Source organism: Scyliorhinus torazame, chromosome 5 (genome assembly GCF_047496885.1).
Source record: "Scyliorhinus torazame isolate Kashiwa2021f chromosome 5, sScyTor2.1, whole genome shotgun sequence".
NCBI lineage: Eukaryota > Metazoa > Chordata > Chondrichthyes > Carcharhiniformes > Scyliorhinidae > Scyliorhinus > Scyliorhinus torazame.
In genome coordinates this window covers 188,694,021-188,707,756 of record NC_092711.1, presented here as the reverse complement: position 1 = coordinate 188,707,756, position 13,736 = coordinate 188,694,021, and the positions used below count along the sequence as shown (strand labels likewise).

General features: G+C 47.5%; 1 protein-coding gene and 1 pseudogene across 7 annotated transcripts in view; one reads left to right on the top strand and one right to left on the bottom strand.

The window, feature by feature from the left end:
- The window catches only part of LOC140420824 (uncharacterized), a 136,215-nt gene that overhangs the window by 11,495 nt on the left and 110,984 nt on the right, over positions 1 to 13,736 (top strand). For 3 of the 7 annotated variants that reach the window (XM_072504887.1, XM_072504888.1, XM_072504890.1), the window contains one exon: positions 6,780 to 8,044. The exons of 1 other annotated variant lie outside the window; for it this stretch is intronic. In XM_072504887.1, the coding sequence (XP_072360988.1) occupies positions 6,890 to 7,924 (1,035 nt within the window). In that variant the 5' untranslated portion in view covers positions 6,780 to 6,889 and the 3' untranslated portion in view covers positions 7,925 to 8,044. Of the gene's footprint in view, positions 1 to 1,280; positions 1,672 to 6,779; positions 8,045 to 13,736 lie in introns of those variants that run through there. 3 more of the 7 variants (XM_072504885.1, XM_072504886.1, XM_072504889.1) reach the window with 3 other exon arrangements.
- Positions 5,830 to 6,041, bottom strand: LOC140422847 (U2 spliceosomal RNA; annotated as a pseudogene).

Below are 13,736 nucleotides of genomic sequence, written 5' to 3'. Positions count from 1 at the left end.
ACCTAGCTTGCACATTTTTGGGTTGTGGGGGCGAAACCCACGCAAACACGGGGAGAATGTGCAAACTCCACATGGACAGTGACCCAAAGCCGGGATCGAACCTGGGACCTCGGCGTCGCAAGGCTGCATTGCTAACCACTGTGCCACCGTGCTGTCCTGAGGTGTTCGAGTGTTGATTGTAGAGCCAGGGAGATAGCATCTGCTGTGGACCGGTTGTGGCGATAGGCGAACTGCTGTGGATCAAGACCATCTGGGAGGCTGGCGTTGATCCCATCTCATGACTAGCCGCATTTCTTGATGACAGATGTCAGGGCCACCGGTCGATAGCTGTTGAGGCACGCCAACTTGTTCTTTGGTACTGGTATTATGGTGGTCTTCTTGAAGGAGGTGGGAACCTCAGAGCGGAGAAGTGAGGTGTTGAAGATGTCTGCGAATACACTCGGCAGCTGGTCTGCGCAGGATCGGAGTGCTCGCCCAGGGACTCCGCGGGGCCCATCGCTTTCCGCGGGTTCACTTTCAAGAAGGCAGTTTTCTCTGTGTCTGCATGGGTTTCCTCCCACAGTCCAAAGATGTGCAGGTTAGGTGTATTGGCTGTGCTAAATTGCTCCTTAGTCTCCACAAGGTTAGGTTAGGTGGGGTTGCTGGATTAAAGGGATAGGGTACGGTACCCTTCCAAAAGATCAGTACAGGCTCGATGGACTGAATGGCCTCCTTCTGAACTGCAGTGATTCTAAGTTACACATGAGCAGTTGTGGGACTATTTCACCTCACTATCGATTTCATGCTCCAGGGAACAGTAATCACTGTTGTCATTGGCTTAAAATGTCGCTTGTGTTGCATCGAAACCTGTCATTTTGTAGGAGAAACTTGTCTCCGGTGGGTGGAAAAATCTGAAATGAAAATAAAAGGCAAGAATCACAAGCAGTTTCCTTGGTGGTCTATTGCTCAGGAGGAATGAAGATTCATGTCCAGCTCTGGTTTAGCTCAGTGGGCTAGACAGCTGGTTTGTGATGCAGAACAAGACCAGCAACGCGGGTTCAATTCCCGTACCAGCTGAGGATTCTGAATTCTCCCTCTGTGTACCCAGCAGGTGCCGGAATATGGCGACTAGGGGCTTTTCACAGTAACTTCATTGCAGTATTAATGTAAGTCTACCTGTGACAATAAAAAGATTATTATGAAATACTTGCTGATTGAAAACAACTTAGTCAGAAACCTAATCCAGACAAAGTTAATTGTTTCACACAAAAACAGAACATACTGGTCAATCCCAGCAGGTCCGACAGCATCTGTGGAGAAAGAGAAGGGAGCCAACGTCTCGAGTCTGGATGACGTTTTGTCAAAGCTGGTTTCACATGGGGCTCTGGAAACCCCGCCCCTAATCGAAACATGTCCCCCGAATGGAACCACTTACCTGACACTTCAATTACCGGCTGATTGACGGCGGCTCCCGGCCATTAGGCGGCGAGGATGCAGCGCTGGGACCACTGATCCTGCAGCCAATTGCAGTGAAGGAGGGGCGGGACGCTGCAGTGACTGGAGCATGCGCAATGTGAGTAATGGCGATGGAGAGAGGTTATCTTATTTGTTGTACAATTGGTAAGTGGAGGAACAGGCGGGCCGGAGGGAATGATGAATCCTGCAGGCGGCCGGAGAGGCTTCATAAATATGGTGTGTAAATCGCAAACTCGGATAAATAACTTCTCGGCCCCTCGTTTGCACCAAAGGAGCCTGCTTCTTTATCCAAGGCCCTGGTTAATAACCGCCATTTTTGCAGTTGGCAATTTGAAATTGGTAGGGCCGTGGTGGCCATATTTGTGGAGGGCATGTGCATGCGCGGTCGCCATGTTTATTAGGGGCCATGTTCTTCAATCTTTTCAATAGCAGAATGGGAAGAACTTGTCCATCAACCTGCTTCACACTTTGAGTTACAAAATCATACTGTTGAGGCAGAACAACGATATATGTCCAAGTCAGTGACTATACACTGTACTTATATTATGCCTTTAACATGATAAAGCTTTCAAAATACTTTCACAGAAATGTAGCAATGTAACATTTGACACTTAAACACATAAAGAGATATGAGGGCAGGTGAGCAAAACCTTGATCAAAGGGCGGTTTTAAGGAGAATCTTAAAGGAGGAAAGTGTGAGGAGAGGTTTAAGGAGGAAATTCCGACGCTTGTGACCCAGACAAATGAAAGAACCATCACCAATGGTGGAGCGATTAAAATCAGGAATGTTCAAGAGGCTGGAATTAGCTGAGTGTAGTGATCTGGGAGGGTGTGTGTCTGGTGGAAATTACAGAGATAGGGATGGTCACAAACATGGAAAAAAATCAAGGATGAGAATTTTAAAATGATGGTTCTTCTGAAAAGGAAGTGTTTGAATGTAATTGAGTACAGCGGTGATGGGTGAACAAGACTTGGTGTGAAGTAAACACATGGGCAGCAGTATTTTGGATGCCCTCCAGATTACAGGGAGGTTGAATGGGGGAGGATGGCATGCAGTGCATTGGGATAGTTAAGTCTAGAGGTAACAAAAGAATGAATGAAAGTTAGGACAGCAGTTGAGCTGAGACTAGAGTGGAGAGTCAGGCAGTGTTACTGAGGTGGAAATAGGCAGATTGCATTAAAAAAAAGTTTTTAAAAATGTTTTGTATCAAAAATTACAAAACAGAACCAACACGTGTCAAACATTACAAACAGTAACAGGAACCCCAGTAGCAGAAATACAACCAAAACTGCCCACCTTCCAACCACTAACAGCGACAAATTCCTTATACGAAAGACCGACGTCTTCGGCCGACCCACTTATGGCAAACCTGACCTTTTGAGGTGCAAAAACTCCATCCAGTCACCTAGCCACACTGAGGCACTAGTGACGTTGCCATTCTCCAGCTCAGCAGGATTCGCCTCCAAGCAATCAACAAGGTAAATACCAGGGCATCCGCCCCCGCATCCATCCTCAACTCCGGCTGGTTTGACACCCCAAATACAACTCCCACCAAATATCGACTCATTCTGGCCATGATGAGGTAAGCCCTAAACACTACTATGAGCTAAATCAACCTCAACCTCACACAGTATGATGTAGCATTCACCCTGAGGAAGGCCTAACTCCACACCTCCTCCTCCAAAATGGGTCCCAGCTCCTCCACCCACCTGACCTTCACCTCTTCTACTGAGATCTGCTCCTCCACCAAGTTCATATATCCCGTTTGTGCTGCCTTCTTCTGACCCCGCGCAGGAGAGAAACCTCTCCAGTAAAGTGGACGGCAGCACTACCGGGCATGTCCGCCTGCCAAAATCCGCACCTGGATATACCTGAATGTATCCGAACCCCCGAGTTCTGCTTTCTCCTTCAACTTCTCAGAGCTGATAAACCGCCCTCCAAAAGCAAAGCCCTCATCCTCTCCAGCGCCCCCCCACCACCACCAATGTTGCTGTTCAAACCACATTCCGCTCCCCCCACCTGCCTATCCCTGTGTAAGATCCCTGTCCGAATCCGAGGAGTTTTCCCCACCCATATGAAACCTGCTGAGTCGCTCCAGACCTGAAGAAAGACTTGGGTAGAACAACCGGGAAGCATTGAAATAAAAACAAGATGCGGCAAAATATTCATCGAAATGGATTGAACCTGGCCCACCAGCGACAACGGGAGGCTGTCCCACTTTCGTAGGCCCACCCTGACCAGGCTCGCCAGGCTGGTGTAGTTCAATTGGCGAAGCCACGCCCAATCCCATGTCACCTGGGCCCCCAGATAACGGAAACTAGCTCTAGCCAGTCGGAATGGCAGCAACACCCCCAGCCTTCACGCCAGCTCCTCTCTCATCGCCCCCCCCCCCAACCCAAAGGGCTGACCATAAAATACTCACTTTTCCCAAAATTTAAACTTATACCCGAAAAGGGACCGAACCTCTTCATTATACCCATGCTGCCCCCCTATAACTGACCCCGGATCCCTTATGTACAGCAAAAGGTCGTCTGCATCCAGGGACACCCTGTTCCTCATAATTCCTCTCCACGTGTCCAGGGCACTCAGAGCAATAGCCAATGGCTCGATCACCATATCAAACAGGAGAGGAGACATAGGACATCTTTTCCTTGTTCCCCCTATACAGCCAAAACGATTCTGAACTTGTCGTATTAGTACGCATGCTGGCAGATGGAGCTTCGTACAGCAGCAACCTCCACGCCATAAGCCCAGGGCCCACCCCAAACCTCTCCAGAACCATGAACATAAAGCTCCACTCAACCGTATCTAATGTTTTTTCTGCGTCTAGAGACACAATTATATCTCCAGCTCTGGCCCTATTGCTGGGGTGAGAACTACATTCAGTAGCTGCCTCATGTTAGACGACAATTTTCTGCCCTTCATAAAGCCTGTTTGATTCTCCCCCACTACCTTGGGAGACAGGATTCCCACCTCAAAGATAAAACCTTAGCTAAAAGCTTCACATTTACATTGAGCATGTAAATTGGGCGGTACGACCCACACCGCGAGGTCCTTGTCCATCTTCCCGAGGTAGGATATGGACACCTGGCCCAACATCTCCGGGAGAGAACCCTGCGCTAGTGAGTCGTTAAACACCCCAACACAAACGGGGCCAACTGATTCATGAACGTTTTATAAAATTTCACTGGGAACCCGTCTGGCCTGCGCCTTCCCCCTCTGCATCTTTCTTAAAGTTGTTCGAACCTCCTCCACCCCCAGCAGCGCTTCCAATTCCTCCCGCAATTCTTCCCCCACCATTCTTTCCCACCAGAAAAGGTGAATGGGAGAACTCTAAACCCTCTAAGAACTCTGCAATCCTCTGCTTGTCCTATGGCAGCTCCGACTTATAGAACCCCTCGTAGAAGGTCTGAAATGTCCCATTCACCTTTTCTGGGGCAGACCAATCAACCCCCAGCTCCCTCACCTGCACAATCTCCCTAGCAGCCTCCTGTCGTCGTAACTGATGGGCAAAAAGGCAGCTCGCCTTCTTCCCAAATTCAGACACTAGCCTCTTCAAACACCACAGCTGGCATGTAACCCTGCCCGTGGACAGCAGGTTGAACTGCATTTTCAGTTTCTTCCTGCATGCCTATAACTCTGGCATTGGGTGGGTCGCTAGCATACTCCCAGTCCGTGCATAGAATTCCAACCAGTAACTCTTGTTCCTCCTTCCTGACCTCCCTACCTTTGTATGTCTTATACAAGATGCTCTGCCCCCAATCACTGCCTTTAACGCCTCTCCCACAAAGTAGAGGGTGAGACAATCCCATTCTCATTCAATTCCATGTACTCCGGGCAGCACGGTGGCACAGTGGGTTAGCCCTGATGCCTCACAGCACCGAGGTCCCAGGTTTGATCCTGGCTCTGGGTCATTGTCTGTGTGGAGTTTGCACATTTTCCCCGTGTTTGCGTGGGTTTCGCTCCCACAACCCAAAGATGTGCAGGGTAGGAGGATTGGCCACGCTAAATTGCCCGTTAATTGGAAAAAAAAAAATGAATTGGGTACTCTAAATTTATATATATATTTTTTTTAATCCATGTACTCCAACCCAGTGCGTAAACTGCCTCCAAACCTGTCTCCTCCTTGAAAGCGACTAACACTCTCACCATCCCAGCGATCTCGGTGTGGAGCGTTCCAGCTTTGAATCCAACACGCAATTAAAGTCCCGCCCCCTAGAATCAATTGGTGTGTGTCTGACTCTGCTATTGCGGCCAGCAGCTGTCTCATAAACTTGACATCATCCCAATTCGGGGTGTACATGTTCACTAACGTCACAGCCTTTCTGCAGCCCGGTCTGGTCCTGCACCTGGTCTGGTCCTGCACCTGTCTGGTCAGGTGAGTTTCTTGTAGGAACACCACATCAGTCCCCAAACCCTTAAAGTGGGTAAAAACTCTTGCCTTTTTCACAGCCCCTAATCCAGATCCAAAAACCAATTCAAATTGAACCCTATTCATGGTCCCCACAAGAGAGACATACCAGATCTGAGCCAAAAGGCAGAGCAGATATTACACTCGATCTTAGCCAAGAGGCCGAGAAGCAATAGGAAAAAGCTTTCTAAATCAACAAACTGGGTTTGGGCATTCAAATCCCCTGAAAAAAAACAGATAAAAGGGAGCAAAAACAAAGATCCTGCCGGCAGCCAGCTTTCATGCGTCTTGCTTTCACATGACATCAACGGACGTCAGGCGGTCTTGTTGATGAAGCGGATATGTGGTTGGACGCTCACCTTGGGGTTAAAGTTGTGAACAGTGTATTTCCGTCTCAGACAGTTGTCAGGGAGAGGGATGGAGTCAGTCGAGGAAGTGGAGTTTGTAGCATGGACCGAAGACAATGGCTTCAATCTTCCCAATATCTAAATAGAGGAAACATCTGCTTCTTCTTGAACTCAGACAAGCCAAGACAGCATGTGACTCGGAGGGGTGCTTGGAGGTGATGGTGTCCACTTACACCTACTACTCTGGTGGAGGTTGGGACGTCAAAGATTCTGTCAAAGATTTGATTGCATTGTCAACGTAGGAAATCTTTTTCCCTCACCCCTGTCTCTATGATTTCTTACTGTGGTATATCTCTGGCTATCTCTTTATCTCTCTTGTTTTATCTCTCCTGTGACAGAGGCCACAGCCCCGACACGTTTCCGAGTTTTTTTGACAATCCAGCAGTTTTCATGGTCACTTATCCGATTCCCATTCCCAAAAATTACCACATTCATTCAGCTCAATTTCACAACCTAACTTTGTGTTTTTGAAGGTTCTCTCTCACTTCCTTTTTCTGTTTCACAGGGGATTAGAAAGGAAGGATTTGCAGTTGGAAAATTGAAACCAAACATCATATCTGGGTCTGGCAGACTCGCCTAAATGTATTGTAATCTGTACATCATACGATTTTGAACATGGAAGGAAGAAGCACCGTTCACAAGAAGGAGAAACCGTACACGTGTTCTGTATATGGACAAGGATTCGGCCAACCATTTGACCTGAAACATAAACGCAGTCACACTGGAGAGAAACCATGGAAATGTGAGGATTGTGGGAAGGGATTCAGCTACCCTTCCCGGCTGGAATCTCATCGACGCAGTCACACTGGGGAGAGACCGTTCAGCTGTTCAGTATGTGGGACGGGATTCACTCATTCATCCCATCTACTGAGACACCAGCGAGTTCACACCGAGGAGAAACATTTTAAATGCCCAGACTGTGGGAAGTGCTATAAAGGTTCCGGGGATCTGATGTCCCATCAACGTGTTCACACTGACGAGAGACCGTTCAGGTGCTCGCAGTGTGGGACTGGGTTCAGATGGTCATCTCAACTCACTGCACACCAGCGAGTTCACACAGGGGAGAGACCGTTCACCTGCTCCCAGTGTGGGAAGGGATTTAGTCAGTCATCCAACCTGCTGACACACCAGCGAGTTCACAGTGACAAGAGACCTTTTAAATGCCCAGACTGTGGGAAGTGTTATAAAAGTTCGGGGGAACTGATGTCCCATCAACGAGTTCACACTGACGAGAGACCGTTCAGATGCTCACACTGCGGGACTGGGTTCAAGACATCATCTGACCTCACTGTTCACCAGCGAGTTCACACTGGGGTGAGACCATTCATCTGCTCCAATTGTGGGCAGGGATTCACTCAGTCAGCTAACCTGCTGTCACACCAGCGGGTACACACTGATGAGAGACCTTTTAAATGTCCAGACTGCGAGAAAAGCTATAAACGTTCCAGTGAACTGAAATCCCATCAACATGTCCATACAGACGAGAGACCATTCCTGTGCTCTCACTGTGGGGCTGGCTTTGGGCGATCATCTCAACTCACTGCACACCAGCGCACCCACACTGGGGAGCGGCCATTCATCTGCTCCCAATGTGAGAAGGGATTCACTCAGTCATCCCACCTGCTGAGACACCAGCAGGTTCACAAGTAAATGACAGTGATTGGATTTTTCAGCCATCACATCCAGGACTAAACCATTTTCATTATTTCTGCTGATGTTAATAAACACATGCCACTTGTATGTGATAATACAATAAAGTCACATAAAATAGCTTGGTGGTATAAACAGTGTGTTGAGACTTGCGAGAAAAAACACCAAAAACAGGTTAATTGATTTGAAGGGCTCTTCCTCTCCCTGTCTCCTCCATCATCAAGTCCCAACAACAAGTGTGAGGAACTCCTGGAGCTTATCTTCTTTATGCAGCATTGACAGATATCCCTTGGTATGGACATCTATTATTCCTCTTAATCCATAATTTATGACATAACCATAAACAAATATGGGATGTTCACTTGCACAATTTTCAGCACCATTCGTGACTCCTCAGATACTGAAGCAGTCCATGTGCAAATGCAGCAAGACCTGGACAATATCCAGACTTGGGCTGACAAATGGCAAGTAAAATTCGCGCCACACAAGTGCCAAGCAACAACCATCTTCATCCAATAAGAGAATCAAACAATCGCTCCTTGCCATTCAATGGGATTATCATAACTGACCCCCCCCCCCCCCCCCCCCTATTAACATCCTGGGGGTTACCATTGAACACAAACTGGACTAGCCATATAAATACTGTGGCTACAGGAGGTCAGAAATTAGGAGCCCTGTGGCGAGTAAGTCACCTCCTGACTCCCCAAAACCTATCCACCACTGACCAGACACAAGTCAAGAGTGTGATGGAATACTCTCATCTACAAGATGCACGGCAGGAACTCATCAAGGTTCCTTAAGCAGCACCGGAACTCATCCAGGTTCCTTAAGCAGCACCTTCCATCATTTACAAGATGCACGGCTGGAAATCATCAAGGCTCCTTAAGCAGGACAAGGGCAGCAGATATATGGGAACACTGCCACCTGGAGGTTCCCCTCCCAGGTCACTCACCATCCTGACTTGGAAATATATTGCCATTGGTTCACTGCCGCTGGGTCAAAATCCTGGCACTCCCAGTAGCATAGTAGGTGTACCTACACCACATGGACTGCAGCAATTCAAGAAAGCAGCTCACCACCACCCTCTCAAGGGCAATGTGGGATGAGCAACAAATACTGTCTGGCTAGCCAGCCAAGACACATCCATTAAAAAAATTATTTAAAGGGGCAGCACAGTGGTACAGTGGTTAGCACTGCTGTCTCACGGCGCCGAGGTCCCCGGTTCGATTCCGGCCCTGGGTCACTGTCCGTGTGGAATTTGCACATTCTCCCCGTGTCTGCGTGGGTTTCGCCCCCACAACCCAAAGATGTGTAGGTTAGGTGGATTGGCTAAGCTAAATTGCTCCTTAATTGGAAAAATGAATTGGGTACTTTAAAATTAAAAAACATTTTTTTAATGAAATCAAAATACTGCAGATCTGAGATAGAAACAGAAAATGCTGAATTTAATATTGTGTACTTATTCCTCACAACGTGATGTACTCAATACTGTGGAAGCCCAATTCAGATTGGATAACTGTTTTCTGGAATATCACCATTCCCACTGTAAGAATAGTATTCATTGCAATAATTTACTATTTTAATTTTCCACCGCAGTCATGGTCTGATCCCGTGGTGCTGAGCCTTCTGCTTTGTTCCAATGAAGTTCAATGGAAACCTGAGGAACAAAGCCTAATTTTTGATTTGTCACTTTCCAACCTTCCACACTCAACATTCATTTCAACAATTCCAGATCCACTCCCATTTTTTCAGAGAATAGGTGCTGATAATGCTTCTGTTATTACCATGCACCCAACCTCTGGACTTGTCTTTTGTTTCTTTACTTGTTCCGTTGGTTTATTAGTGGGCAGCACGGAAGCATAGTGGTTAGCACAGTCGATTCACAGCTCCAGGGTCCCAGGTTCTATTCCCGGCTCGGTCACTGTTGTGCGGAGTCTGCACGTTCTCCCCGTGTCTGTGGGTTTCCTCTGGGTGCTCCGGTTTCCCCCCGCAGTCCAAAGATGTGCGGGTTAGGTGGATTGGCCATGCTAAATTGCCCTTGGTGTCCAAAAAATGTTAAGTGGGGGTTACGGGGATAGGGTAGATACGTGGGCTTCAGTAGGATACTCTTTGTAAGGGCCGGTGCAGACTCGATGGGCCGAATGGCCTCCGTTTGCACTGCAAATTATATGGTTAACTGTCTCATTAGCACCCAATGTTGCCTTGCACCATCGTTCCCTTTCTCATTGAATCACTTCTATCCTATCACAAAACTGTTTGTTCTTACCTACTCCCCCCTCTCTTTTCCTGGAGTCTATATTTGTTTGTAAACTTACTTTTCTAAATTCTTCCAGTTTGGATAAAAGGTTATCGACCTGAAACATTCTCTTTGTTTTCCTCTCGAGCGAAGCTGTTGACCTGCTCGATGTTTCCAGCATTTTCTGTTTTGAGGTGGGATTTGCAGCATCTGAAATATCTTGTTTTGGGGTCACAGTGGATCAGTTTTCTCTGACTTATCATACCCTGTCTAAAGGTGAAGAAGTAGTTTTCAAAGAATGAGACAATAACTGTCTCCCTGTTCAACGTGAAACTAAACTCACTGTTAATTCCTCCTCAGTAACAAGTTGAAATGCCAAGGGCTTTCTCTGGTCTCCCAACCACGTTTATGGGCGATAGGTATGCCATCGCCGGCAGCGGGATTCACCGTTCCCATAACCTGTCAATGGAATTTCCCATTGTGGCCACCCCATGCCGTTGGGAAATCCATGGGTGTAGGTGCGCTGTCGGCGCAACAGAGAATCCTGCCGGCGAAGAATCCGGGCCCAAATTTCCAGGTGGGATTGAAGCGGGGACGTTCTCATGTAAAGTAAAGGTGATCATCAGTGCATTCGGGAAATGAGTGTGAATTCCCCCACACCATCCATCTCTAGCTCTAATTCCCAAACAGAAAATGCTGCCAATAATCAGCAAGTCAGGCCGAGTATATTTTAGATCAATAACAGTTCCGTCAATTGATTTTCATAGAATTTACAGTGCAGAAGGAGGCCATTTGGCCCATCAAGTCTGCGCAGAACCTGGGAAAGAGCACCCTACGTAAGCCCACGTCCACACCCCATCCCTAAAACCCAGTAACCCCACCTAACCTTTTTTTGGAAACGCACAATTTTGCATAAGCAATCCACCTAAACTCGCACATCGGACATAGCAAATTACAGAACAAACAAGAAAAGCAAACCACCAGCAAGCATGTCAGCGCACTCTTCCCCTGCCCGGCCGAAACAGGAAACCCACATCAGCGGAAAGGTGCCCAAGATGCGTGTGAAAAGTAGTGCATACAAGTTGACAAGAGCATGCATGTATGAAAAGAAAAGTGGGTGAATGCCTGCACGTGCGTGCCTAAGAGCGTGCTTGTGTGAAAAAGAGCAGAACAGTCCACCGGACAAGGTCTCACTGATGTGGAGCATGAAGAGAACACCTGAAGCCTCGCACCAACACAGGCACAAACTCCAGACCATCAGAGGCAAAACCCACAGCCTCAATAATAAACAACATGAGCAGAGACACATGACCTCCAATAATACAAACAAATAACAAAACAAAACGGCAACAATATACTGGGGCAGGTCAGAGGCACCAGTGCAGAAAGGCACTAGTAGTCCAGAAGGTATCACAAGACAGCAATCTACCAGCACTGGCAGCAGCTCACCTGATACCTCTCAGTCCAAAGTCTGAGTCACGAGAACATTGGAGGCAGTAGCGAACAATTTACACCTGCTGAGTGTTTCCAACATGTTCTGCTTTGAAATGGGACTCACTGCGAATCATCTAGCTTGTGGGTCAGTGGATCGGTGTCCCCGACTTATTGGTCCCATCGTTTCTTCCTTCCCTCGTTTCTTCCATCTCCACACAGTCAGGCAGATAAGGTAGCAAGCACCCACTGGAATTGGCAGCAGACGGCCAGAAGAGCAGCAGAACCTTGCATTAGCCCAGCCTCTGGAAAACAATCCAAACTGGCCGAGGATGATCTGGAATTGATGTCCCGAGCTCGAACTCCCAAACTGGAAATGCTGCCAATAACCAGCAAGTCAGGCTGAGTCTGTGGTTACTCTCACCATTTGAAACCGTCACAATGCTGCTGATTAATGGTAGCATCGGACCAATAGGAAGAGAGGGGGCAGGGCTGTAGGACCGAGCAGGAAAGGATGGCCTTCAAACCGATCTGAGTGAATGAGGGGTGGGACCTGGCTAGGATTAAAGAACAGAGGGAGCGATGGAACAGGTGGGCGGAGAGGCTTCGTAAACATGTGTAAACCGAAAACCCGAAAAAGAACTCCCTGCTCCCGTGTTGATACAGATTTTGTCCACAGTTTTTTTTTTTCCCCCCAGTTCCAGACCTGAGTTCATGGCCACCATGTTTCCAGTGGACATGGTGCCGATGATGCATGCCTGGCCGCCATATCTATTATGTGCAATGCTCTTCAACCTTTTCAGGGATGTATGTATATCATTGTTCTACCTTGGTGAGGTAGAACAATGATATAAATATATCCAAATCAAAACCCCTCCCCTCGTAATCCAACCCCTTCAGCTCTGGGATTAACCTAGTGAATCTCCTCTGCACACCCTCCAATGCCAGTCCGTCCGTAAGGAGACCAAAACTGAACACAACACGAAATGTTAACTCTGATTTCTCTCTCTACCGACGTGGCCGGACTGTTGAGTGTTTCTAGAATTCTCTGGTTTTGTGACTGTTTGAACAATTTGGTAGTTTGCATGGTCATTTCTTTCCTCATGCTGGCCCCACAGCGCACCAAGTCATTCAGCTCATTGATACCAGGACATTTGTGACTTGGAGGGGAACTTGGACCTGATGCCGTTCACATATCCTGGTCTTTCTAGCGGGTGGAGTTGAGGGTCTCAGAGATTCTATCAAAGTTCTGATTGAGTTGTAGATCCTTTCAAGCGCTGCCACTCCCCAAACACTCATTTTCGTCCGAGAGAGGTTAAAGTTTTGTGTAGGTCCAGACAGGGTGGCAAGTACCCTTACCTGAAGGACATCGAACCATAGAATCCCCACAGTGCACAAGGAAGCCATTTGGCCCATCGAGTCCGCACCAAGCCTCTGAAAGAGAACGTTACTTTGACCCACTCCCCCATTGTTTCCCCATAACCCCATCTAACCTGTAAATCTTTGGACATTGATGGACAATTTAGCATGGCGAATGGACCTAAATTGCACCTCTTTGGACATTGTTAAAATATTTGGGTTTTTATAATAATCCAGCAGTTTTCATGGTCACTTTTTTCTGGTGCTGACCCCACAAATTACCAGATTCATTCAGCTCAATTTCACAAACTAGATTACAGGAGGCTATAGATAGGCTGATGAGTGACAAATGGAATTCAATCCAAATAAGTGAAGGGTGATGCACCTAGGCAGGACAAACAAGACAAGGGAATAATTGATAAACAGCAGGCCTCTGGGAAGCACCGAGGATCAGAGGGACCTTAGTGTGCATGAACACTGGTCTCTTAAGGTAGCAAGGCAGGTGGATACAATGGTTGAGAGCGCATATTGTATTCTGTCTTTATTAGCTGAGGCATAGAGTTTAAAAACGGAGGTTATGCTCGAGCTGTATAAAATGTTGGTTAGGCCACAGCTAGAGTATTATGTGCAGTTCTGGAATTCACATTACAGGAGGCTTGTGATTGCACTGGAAAGGATGCAGAGCAGATTTACCAGGATGTTGCCTGAGCTGGAGACTTTTAGCAATGGAGAGATATTAGAAAGACGGGTGGTTCTCCTTGGAGCAGAGGAGACTGAGGGGGACAT